An 8,983-nucleotide genomic window follows, 5' to 3' on the forward strand; every position below is an offset into this window, starting at 1 on the left:
GGATCAGAGGGAAAGCACCCCCGGGTGAGCCCCCCCAGTGCCCCCCAGTGCGAGGGGGCCGGCTCCAGTCCCCGGGTCTGGCTGTCCCCATGGCGGGACAGGGCCGACAGGACCCCCTCCCCCCCCCCACGGTCACAACGTGAAGATCTCATCCTCGGTGTCGCGCAGTGCGGCCGCGCGTCGTGTCCGGGTCAGGGGCCGAGCTCCGAGCTGGGGACCCCGCGGGGACGGCCCCGGGGCGGGGAGGGCGACGGCGGCATCGGGGACGCTGCGGGGACACGGTGTTGGGGGGGGGGGTGGCACTGAGCGGTGACCCCACCCGGGGGCGGCGGGGCGGGCGCTCACCCGGTGCGGAGCCGCTGTGCCACCGCCGCCGCTTTGGAGCGGCCGATGTCGGCATCGACGCGCCGCAGGAAATCGGTGACCGTGAGGTCGCGGGGCGGCGGCGCGGCGGTAACGGCGGCGGTGGCGGTGCCCCCCGGGTCCGACGGCGGCGACCCCGTGGGTTCCTCACTGGGGCACTGCGGGGGGGGGATGAGGAGGGTGGGCTTCAGGAAGATGGTGTCCGACGCGTAGAGGCGGTTGGCGCGTTGGATCTGCTCCATCTGCGGGAGAGATGGGGAGGGGGACGGGACGGGGTAGGATGGCGTGGGAAATGGGACGGAAAAAGCGATGGGATGGGATCAGGGATGGGACAGAACGGCGGAGGGACGGCAGAACGACGGGACGGGGACGGCGATGTGCGTGGGATGGGGACGGGACGCGATGCGCACGGTGCCGTCAGAGCGCTGGGGCTCAGCCCGCCGCCCCCCGCCCCCCGGCGCTCACCGTGACGCCGTAGCGCAGCGCGAGTCCCGGCAGAGTGTCCCCGGGCCCCACGCGGTGCTCCCGGCCCCCCGCCATAGCGGGGCGCCCCGCCGCTCCCCGGCCCCGGTCCCGCTCGGGCCCGGCGCGGAGGCCGCTGGGAGTTGTAGTCCGGCGCCTTTCGGGTCCTACGACGGAAGGGCGGCGCGGAACTACAGTTCCCGTCGTGCCCCGCGGCTCCGCGCTCCCCATTGGTCCCGCGCGGGGTGCGACGGGACGGGGAACCCGGAAGCGGGCGGGGGGCGGTGCCCATGGCAACGGCGGAGCGGCGCTGAGGGCCGCGATGTCCTTCAAACGCGACGGGGACGACGCGGGGCAGCTGGCGGTGCTGCGGGTCCGTGGGGGGGGAGGGGGGAACGGCTGCGGGTCGGGGGGGGACACACGCGGTAACGCGGCCTCTTCGCCCCCTCCAGAAGAGACGCGTGGCGGATCTGTTGGCAAACTGCATCCCGGAGGACGAAGCGCTGCTGCTGCGGAGCGGGAAGTGAGCGGGGCCCCCCCGGGCCGTGGGGGGGGGGGGGGGATGTGGTGCCCTTTTGGGGTCTCCTTCAGCTCCGCCCCGTTGTCCCCAGGTACGCCTGCACGCTGTGCCCGCACCGCCCCATCTTCGACACGCTGCGGGTGCTGGCGGTGCACCGCGCGGGGAGGAAACACCTGAGCAGTGAGTGCGGGGGGGGGGGGGCGGCATTGGGGCGGGGGGCTGTGCTGACCCCCCCCGCAACATCCACACCTCCCCCCATCCCTCCCGCTCCTTCCAGGTCTGCGGAGCTGCTACGGCGGCGGACACGCGCGGGATCGGCAGCTCCGGGAGGTGGCGGTGGGCGCGGGGCCGTCTCCCCTTCCCCATTCCCCACGGGGCGGCCCCGAGCTCCGCCCCGCGGCCCCGCACGGCCCCCCGGCCCCGCTGTTGGCCGCGACCCGCAGGATCGCCCGGAGCGCGTTGCTGACGGCCGCTCCGTACAGCAGCTGCTGCCGCAGGACGGGGTGAGGCTTCGGCTGAGCCGCTGCGATGTGGGGGGGGCCGCCATCCACCGCCCCGGGCCTGATGCCGTCCCCTTTGTAGGACGGGTGGAGGCGGTGTAGGAGTGGGAAGGATCCGTGCGGAGCCGAGCGCTGCCCCGTCCGCCCTGGAGGAGCGCAGAGATGCGATGCAGAACACGGCTGCGGCTCTTCTGCCCGGGAGAGCGGGTGAGGCCGTCCAGACAGTGCTGGGATCAGAGCTGGGCCCTTCGCTACCATGAGGACGTGGGGGCTCTGGGGTGTGCCTGGAGGAGGGAGCAGAGCCATGGGGGTCTGCTGGGTGGGTTTGAGGGCCATTCAGGCGTTGCACTGAGGGAGGTGGTGCAGTGGAAGCATCGGCGATGGGACCGGAGATCTCCGACCTCAGCGATTCCCCGACTCTTTCCACGCGTGCCTCCATTCTGTGCCTCTCTCCCCTGCACAGAGGCGGTGGTTTCCACGCACGCAGAGCAGAGCGGTCCGAGGAGGGCTCCGCCATCACCGCCCCCGAACAAACCCACCCCCATCAGCCCCACACGGCGCCGGGAGCTGCAGCGGATCCTACAGCTGCGGAGGTGAGTGGGGCTCTGTGGGCGTGGGACCCCCATCGCAGCCCTCTGCTCAGCCCTCCCCCGTCCGTTTGCAGCGCCGGTTGGATCCAGGACCGCTCCGGGAAATGGGTGAAGGATGAGAACGCCGAGTTTGACTCTGATGAAGAGGAGCCCCCTGCACTGCTGCCCGTGTGAGGTGCCCGTCCCCCAGGGCTGCCCCCCAGCCCCGCTGTGCCACGAGGATGGGGTGGCTGGAGATGAAGGGGGTGTGCTGGCGCTGCGGGGGTCCAGCACTGGGGGTCCCCTCATTGTGTGCTCACGGAGTGCCTCTTTTTGGGGGTGTTCCTGTCTTAACACTGCCATCTCGGTGTAGGCTCTGGCCTGTCCCCACCTGTCCCTGCCCAGGGTCACACTCAGTGCTAGGTCGTGGCCTTTAGGGGTAGCAGTGCAGGGCTCCCCCCTCCTCGTGCTCCCAGCAGCTGTCCCTGCGGTCGGCAGAGTGCCCGCCCATGTCACCCCTGCCCTTCTGCCTCAGTTTCCCCACCTCCCCCCATCAGCCTGCGGGGTCCACGGGTGCTGCCCTCTCAGGGCACAGCCCCGTGCTCTGCCAGCTCCCAGACCACTGCCTGCCTTCTGGGGAGGCCCCCCCCCCACCTGTGTGTCCCCTGGGCCCCAGGGCAGGCTCCTGTCCCTCGGGGGGGGCTCGCTGGCAGCGCTGCCCCAGCTGATGTTACACCTGGGCACTGGGATTTACCCGCTTGCTCAGCTCAGGGCCATAAATAGTCCTTGGGATGGGTGCCAGGGCCACAGTGGGTGCCAGCACGAACCCAGCACTGGGCTGGAACACTCTTCCCAGAGCCCTGCAGCCCCCCACCCACCCCACAGACCCACAACACTGTCCACTGTGGGCCCTGGGTGCCCAGCTCTGACCCCCATGGGTGCCCAGCTCCCTGCTGAGGGTGCCCCGCTTCCCCCTCCCCAATCCTGGCATCGCTCTGGGCCCTGTAACCCAATCCCCCGGGTATAAATACCCGGACCATGCAGCTCGCTGCTTCCCGAGGGGATCCAGAGGTCTGGCTGGGCCCCTTAACGAGCCCTTCGTTAATGTTTCGAGGTAATTGGGGCCCTCTGGGACTTGAACTGTGAAAGAAGGCATGACACTCCACGAGCCAGCTCCAGCCCCGTGTCTCCGTCCTCTTTATTTACAGCGGATGCGGCCCCACGGAGCCCACGGGTGAGCTGAGCTTCTGTGGGGCCGCGGTGGGGGACACTCAGGTTTTCTTCTGCTTGCGACCTGGGGCAGGGGAGAGCCAGGTGAGGTCCCCAGATCCCATCGTCACCCCCACGATCCCCCCCAGCCCCCGTTCCCTGCTCACGGAGCTCATTGTTGCGGGTGATGGCGATGGCGGCGCGGGCGCGGGGGCCTTGCTGGGTGAAGTGGTACCCGAAGCGCACGACGGAGGGGCACTGCTCCAGCATCGTCGCCATCTCCATCTCCACGCTGTCCCCAAGCCGCTGGCACTGTGGGGCAGCGGTGCCGTGGGGCAGACTGGGAATTTGGGGCACCCCCACCCCGGCCCCCAGCCCCTCCTGACCCCCGGCCCCACCTGGTTGTCCACCTTGAGCTCGCTCAGGGTGCTGTTCTGGTACATGGCCTTGATGATGCTCATCATGCCGGCGCTGGTGATGAAGTTGGACTCAATGTTGAGGCTCTGCAGCGTTTTGTTCTCTGCCAGCATCTCGGCCACGGCCTGTGGGACCCCGTGTCACCTCGGGGTGTCACCTTGGGGTGCCACCTCGCCTCGGGGATGGCGGGGATGGGGACTCACGGTGGCCACGGGGTCGTTGCTCCGGGTTGCCACCAGGCTGAGCTTCTTGACATGGGTGTTGGTTTTCATGGCCTCGCAGATGGCTTTGAGCGTGGAGATGGGAATGTCCTGCAGCACGGGGACGTGGCTGTCACCGAGGGGACGGGGACGGCCCCGCAGTGGTGCTGGGGGTCACCGAGGGGATGCACTGCGGGGGTCTGTGTCTCCAGGGGTGCAGGGCCACCCCCGGAGCACACAGAGTTGCAGTGAAAGGTTGCAAGTGGCACCGAAAGGATATCACCGAGGGGATGTAGGCACTATCGGGGGGACAGCACCCCCAGAGACCCCCCCGGCCCAGGGTGGGCGCCCCGAGGGCAGCTCAGGGCACAGCGCAGGGCCCCCGGTGCCACCGTCACCTTGATGTTGTTGAGGTTGACGTCCTCCAGCGCGCTGTCGTTGGCCTGGATCTGCCGCAGCGTCTCCTCCACGTTGGTGGGGTTCGGGGGCTCATCCGGCACCGGTTTGTATTTGTCCGGCTTCACCACGCCTGGGGGTGCGGGGGGGGGGGACGCGGTGTAGCGGGCACAGTGCGGGAGGGTTCGGGGATCTGGGACATCTTTTCCAACCCCAATGATTTTGTGGTCCCATAGTTCTTCGAGGGAATGGTGGGGAGGGGTCGGGGTTGGCCGGGGTGGTCCTGGAGGTCCGACCCCAATGGTCCTACGCGGGGACGCGGTTCATGGGGACGGGGGTGGGTTGGTTCAGCGGACTTTGGTGGTTCTGTGACACGTGAGTGTGCACAGGGATGGGGTTTCCTCGCCCCAATCCCGGCCCCGCTGACCCCACACCCCCTGCCGGCGCTCCCCACCCCGCGTGGGTGCAGCACTCACTGTTGATGCCCTCCGTGTTGGTGATGGTCCCGCTGCAGATCGCGTCGTAGTACTGCTTGTTGCTCATCAGCGTGTACATGCCCAGGATGGCTGTGAGACACACGTGGGGTCACCGCAGACCCCTGGGCCCCCCCGGGGCAGCTGTGGCCCCACCGTGTGGGCCGGGGGTCCGGGCTGAACGCTGTGATGGCAGCCCCGTGTCACACCCACCCGCGATGTCGCACATTTCGGCCTCGGTGGCGTTGGCCAACGCCTCCTCCAGCTCCGGCTCCAGCGTGATCTGCTCCTCGCGGGGGATCTCCCGCGTCGGGTTCTTGGGCACGAAGGGTTTCCCTGCGCACGTGGACGTGGGTCGCACCCCGCACGGCCCCACGGCGACCGTGGGGTCTCGGTGACCCCCAGCGTGGGGCGACGCCGCTGTGGGGCGGTGGCACCGGGGGCGGGGGTGGCATTGCCAGCACTGTGACATTGCCGGGGGGTGGCCGTGCCCGGGGCTGGCGGGGGCCCAGCTCGCCCGGGACATCTGAGCCGCTGGTGAGCTCCGTGCCGCCAAGCTAAATATACCTGGAGCTGCGTCCCCCCGGCCCCGCACCTTTCTTCTCCCCGGTGAAGGGCACCAGGTCCTCGCGCTCGCCGGCCTCCAGCGCCTGCTTCTCCAGGTGCTGAAGCAGCGCCTCGCGGTCCAGCGGTCCCGTCGGGCTCTTGTGTGTCTGATCCCGCTGCCGCAGCCCCGCCGGCAGCAGCACGTTCTGGGGAAGCACCGGGGCACACCTCGAGTGCCACAGCTGCTCTGCCAACCCCCCCCCCCCATCCGTTACCCCGCACCGTGCTGACCCCCGGCGCACCTCGGGGTCCATCTCCAGGAGCTCGGTGTCGAGCTGCTCCAGCTCCTCAGCCGACAGCTCCTGGAGGATCTTATCCTCGTCGATGTCCCGGTATTTCTCCAGTTCTTGCCGGTAGGACGTCATGGCTGCGGGATGGGGGGCGGCCTGGGGGGTGGGGGGGATGTGATGCCTCCACCCCTCCACGTGCCACAGCTGTGCCATGGGGGTTTCTGGGGGGCTGAGGGGGCTGTGGGGCACCCTTGCGTGTAGGTCAGACTTGGGTCTCACCGTGGTGCTTTTGGGGGGACTGAGTTACGGCTCAGTGCTGCTCCCCATAGCCCTCCCTATCCCCCTCCCTTCTGCACCCTACAGCCACTCGAGGAGGAACCACAGGCACGCACTCAGGATGTGGAGCACTGTGCCCCCCCAGGGGACCCCCAAGGGATGAGGATTCTCCCCCCAACCCGCAGCTCTAGGGCTGGGAAGGGGCCCCCCAGGGGCACACAGCATTAACCCCAGCAGTGCCTGTGCTGGCATCCATGAGAAACGCAGCGACACCGCTCAGCACGGGGACCCCCAGCAGCGCCCTGCAACCCCCCTGAGCTACTGTCCTTAGTGGGGACACCCCCACCCCCATTTCCCCCTTTCCCCAGGCCCTACCTGGCCGCTGGCCGGGGCTGTGGATCCTGCCTGGGCTGTGCCCCGGTGCTGAGCCAAGGGCTCCGGCCGCGCAGGGCATGAGATCAGCGTTTTATTCTGCGAGCCGGCGGGGAGGGGCGAGATCACATATCCCCGCTGTTATCGAGCTCTGGCAGCGCCCCGTGCGGCTCCACCCCAGCACCCGCCGTCAGGAACCCCCCCGGGGCTTCGGGGCTCAGTGCTGCGTCCACCCATCCCACGCGGGGGGGGTTTGGCACCGCAGGGTGAGGCCGCCCCACATCCCCACGGGGTCCGAGAGCTCTGGGAACGACCGCGGCGCTTCCCTTTCATTTTATTACAAAAAAGAAAACCGACAGCAAACCACCAAAGGCATAAAGCAGATAAAGAGCAGGAGGAGCCGCTGCCCCACACCGCGGGGCCGCTCAGGCCGTGGGCACGCTCTGCTTGATGATGATTTTCTGGCGCGTGGGGCGGAGGTTGGGGTCGGGGCCGGGGGGAGCGGCCCCCAGCGCGGCGGAGGCGGCGGCGGCACTGGGCAGCCCGTGGGCCGTGATGTACTTCTTGTACGCCTCGCGGATGATTTTGAAGGCGCGGATGTTGGAGTAGGGGATGTCGGTGATGGGGTCGCGGTACACGGCCGGTTTGTGGGTGACCGGGCAGATCTCCCGCACCGGCAGCCGCGGCGCTTTCGCTTTGGGGAAGAAACGCTCGAAGGTTTCGTCGTCGCTGAAGGAGATGAAGGTGCGGGAGCACCTCCCGCCGGAGGTTGGAGCCGGGGCAGCGTCCGCCTGCTGCGGGTCCTGGTCCAACCTGGAAGAGCTGGACTCAGCCCCGAGGGGAACAGCGCCCACGGAGCGGGGAACGTGGGGCTGTGGGCTCTGCCCGACGTACCCCTCCACGTCCACGTTCTCCTCCTTGCCCAGCTCTGTGACGAGGGGCATGGTGACCGACCAGTACCGGATGACGGGCCCCACGCACTTGCGCTTCTTCTGCACTTGCTTCTTCTTGTCGGCCTCCAGGCGCTCGTAGTTCTCTGGGGAAACAGGGATGAGCCCGGGGTGGGGCTCAGCACCCCCCCCCAGCCCCCCTCCCCGCACTCCTCTCACCCAGCGAGCGGAGGTTGATCTCCTCCGTGATCTTGGCCTCCTCCAGCAGCTCCTCCTGCGTCAGCGGGCGGTCGTAGTTGGGGCCGCCCTTCTTACGCTTGGACTGCACCTGGCGCTCCTGGATGCGCAGGAAGGTCTGGCGCGTGTGCTCCGTGGTCGACTGCCGCATGTGCTTCCGGCCTGCAGCGGGGGGACGGGGCTCAGCGCGGGGGGACGGGGCTCAGCGCGGGGGGACGGGGCTCAGCGCGGGGGCAGCACAGCCCGGGGAAGGCAGTGCGTCCCAGCCTGTGTGCACTCACTGTCTGCCACTTCATCCTGGAGCTCCAGGGGCGCTGATTTCACCTCTCGGGCCCTCTGGGAGCTGCTGCTGGGGGTGTCGGCCTTCTTGGGTCGAAGGCTCTTGATGGGCTCCTATGGGGTTGAGCAGGAGGGATGTGAGGAGGGAGAAACGCCCCGTCCTTAAGGGGCTGCCGCTGTGAGACGGCCCCGAGTGGACACCGCCTCCCCACGGCCAGCAATAAGCGCAGTGCCAATGATCCCATCCTTCCGGGGACACCCGCAGCCCCTCGCAGCGGATCTGAGGATGCTCAGAGGACCCGAGCCCCATCCCCCGCCGTGTGCTCACTCTGTAGGCTTTGGTGACGACGCGGCGGCGCCGCTTGGGCTCGCTCTCGTCCTGGTCGCTGCTCGGCTCCTCGCCCTCATCGATGTCGAAATCCGAGTCCACCTCATCGTCGCTGTCGGAGTGGTCACCGCGGTATTCATCGTCGCCCGACTCCTGCGGGGCCGGGAGGGGTCACGCTCATCACTGTCCCTATGGGGCGTTCCCCCGCACCCCGTCCCCACTCCGCCCCGCTCAGTGCCTCCGGGACCCCCCGATCTCCGCCCCGATCCCCCTCATTTGCCGCACACACTCCTGACCCCTCCCCGGCGCGTTGAGACCGCGTCCCCTCGGATCCCCCCCGAGCCCCTTCCGTCCCCCGGCGCACCTCAGTGAATCCGCCGTACGTGGTCTGGTAGAACTCGTCCTCCTCCTCGGCCTCGAGCAGCCCGGACAGGCGGTTCCCCGCCGTGCGCCGCGGGGCGCGGCCCTCCGCCAAACTCATGGCGGCGCCATGAACCGAGCGCCGCAGCGCCCCCGGCGGCACGGAGGACCGAGGGGCTCCTATTGGCCGCGCGGGGACCACGTGACGTCCGCTTTGTTTTGGTCGCGCTCTGCGCGCCGCGTGACTCACGTGCGCCCTGTCGACGCCCCGCCTCCCCACTCGTCACGTGGGGCGC

At 69.2% G+C, this 8,983-nt stretch overlaps 6 protein-coding genes across 6 annotated transcripts in view; 3 read left to right on the forward strand and 3 right to left on the reverse strand.

The window, feature by feature from the left end:
• SETDB1 (SET domain bifurcated histone lysine methyltransferase 1) overlaps positions 1-6,799 on the forward strand; it is a 54,587-nt gene extending 47,788 nt beyond the window's left edge. Inside the window, exon 22 of the mRNA XM_065751544.1 lies at positions 6,789-6,799. The gene's annotated coding sequence lies outside the window, so the exon portion shown is untranslated. The remainder of the gene's footprint in view (positions 1-6,788) is intronic.
• Positions 1-8,983, forward strand: part of SSR2 (signal sequence receptor subunit 2) — an 89,719-nt gene that overhangs the window by 78,376 nt on the left and 2,360 nt on the right. The window lies entirely within an intron of this gene.
• On the reverse strand, positions 126-924 carry LYSMD1 (LysM domain containing 1). The gene is made up of 3 exons (XM_065751552.1): positions 829-924; positions 346-605; positions 126-268 (listed from the first exon to the last, which is right to left on the reverse strand). The coding sequence occupies exons 1-3, from the start codon at positions 901-903 to the stop codon at positions 133-135; spliced, it is 471 nt and encodes a 156-aa protein (XP_065607624.1). The 5' UTR covers positions 904-924; the 3' UTR covers positions 126-132.
• SCNM1 (sodium channel modifier 1) lies at positions 1,003-2,789 on the forward strand. The gene is made up of 7 exons (XM_065751515.1): positions 1,003-1,198; positions 1,278-1,348; positions 1,437-1,525; positions 1,623-1,848; positions 1,928-2,052; positions 2,309-2,438; positions 2,510-2,789. Exons 1-7 carry the CDS (start codon positions 1,148-1,150, stop codon positions 2,607-2,609), a joined length of 792 nt encoding a protein of 263 aa, XP_065607587.1. The 5' UTR covers positions 1,003-1,147; the 3' UTR covers positions 2,610-2,789.
• TMOD4 (tropomodulin 4) lies at positions 3,589-6,673 on the reverse strand. Its single transcript, XM_065751539.1, has 10 exons — positions 6,597-6,673; positions 5,958-6,101; positions 5,705-5,861; positions 5,323-5,445; positions 5,113-5,202; positions 4,639-4,769; positions 4,244-4,351; positions 4,022-4,165; positions 3,791-3,935; positions 3,589-3,708 (listed from the first exon to the last, which is right to left on the reverse strand). Exons 2-10 carry the CDS (start codon positions 6,078-6,080, stop codon positions 3,686-3,688), a joined length of 1,044 nt encoding a protein of 347 aa, XP_065607611.1. The 5' UTR covers positions 6,081-6,101; positions 6,597-6,673; the 3' UTR covers positions 3,589-3,685.
• Positions 7,014-8,811, reverse strand: VPS72 (vacuolar protein sorting 72 homolog). Its single transcript, XM_065751523.1, has 6 exons — positions 8,692-8,811; positions 8,328-8,480; positions 8,002-8,113; positions 7,703-7,882; positions 7,488-7,629; positions 7,014-7,406 (listed from the first exon to the last, which is right to left on the reverse strand). The coding sequence occupies exons 1-6, from the start codon at positions 8,806-8,808 to the stop codon at positions 7,019-7,021; spliced, it is 1,092 nt and encodes a 363-aa protein (XP_065607595.1). The 5' UTR covers positions 8,809-8,811; the 3' UTR covers positions 7,014-7,018.

The sequence above is a fragment of the Cyrtonyx montezumae genome, unplaced genomic scaffold (genome assembly GCF_038088225.1).
Source record: "Cyrtonyx montezumae isolate F1298 unplaced genomic scaffold, pur_monq_1.0 scaffold_75, whole genome shotgun sequence".
Classification (NCBI taxonomy): domain Eukaryota; kingdom Metazoa; phylum Chordata; class Aves; order Galliformes; family Odontophoridae; genus Cyrtonyx; species Cyrtonyx montezumae.

What these genes read in the sequence shown, in the direction of transcription:
- LYSMD1 (XM_065751552.1), bottom strand. Translation starts at nt 903, where the DNA reads ATGGCGGGGGGCCGGGAGCACCGCGTGGGGCCCGGGGACACTCTGCCG. An exon ending in CGCTGCGCTACGGCGTCACG is followed by an intron (nt 606 to 828) that starts GTGAGCGCCGGG and finishes TCTCTCCCGCAG; the next exon opens with ATGGAGCAGATCCAACGCGC. An exon ending in GCACAGCGGCTCCGCACCGG is followed by an intron (nt 269 to 345) that starts GTGAGCGCCCGC and finishes GTGTCCCCGCAG; the next exon opens with CGTCCCCGATGCCGCCGTCG.
- SCNM1 (XM_065751515.1), top strand. Translation starts at nt 1,148, where the DNA reads ATGTCCTTCAAACGCGACGGGGACGACGCGGGGCAGCTGGCGGTGCTG. An exon ending in GGCAGCTGGCGGTGCTGCGG is followed by an intron (nt 1,199 to 1,277) that starts GTCCGTGGGGGG and finishes CGCCCCCTCCAG; the next exon opens with AAGAGACGCGTGGCGGATCT. An exon ending in TCTTCTGCCCGGGAGAGCGG is followed by an intron (nt 2,053 to 2,308) that starts GTGAGGCCGTCC and finishes TCCCCTGCACAG; the next exon opens with AGGCGGTGGTTTCCACGCAC.
- TMOD4 (XM_065751539.1), bottom strand. Translation starts at nt 6,080, where the DNA reads ATGACGTCCTACCGGCAAGAACTGGAGAAATACCGGGACATCGACGAG. An exon ending in TCCTGGAGATGGACCCCGAG is followed by an intron (nt 5,862 to 5,957) that starts GTGCGCCGGGGG and finishes GTGCTTCCCCAG; the next exon opens with AACGTGCTGCTGCCGGCGGG. An exon ending in GCAACGACCCCGTGGCCACC is followed by an intron (nt 4,166 to 4,243) that starts GTGAGTCCCCAT and finishes GGGGTCCCACAG; the next exon opens with GCCGTGGCCGAGATGCTGGC.
- VPS72 (XM_065751523.1), bottom strand. Translation starts at nt 8,808, where the DNA reads ATGAGTTTGGCGGAGGGCCGCGCCCCGCGGCGCACGGCGGGGAACCGC. An exon ending in CGTACGGCGGATTCACTGAG is followed by an intron (nt 8,481 to 8,691) that starts GTGCGCCGGGGG and finishes CCGGCCCCGCAG; the next exon opens with GAGTCGGGCGACGATGAATA. An exon ending in CCAGGATGAAGTGGCAGACA is followed by an intron (nt 7,883 to 8,001) that starts GTGAGTGCACAC and finishes CCCCCGCTGCAG; the next exon opens with GCCGGAAGCACATGCGGCAG.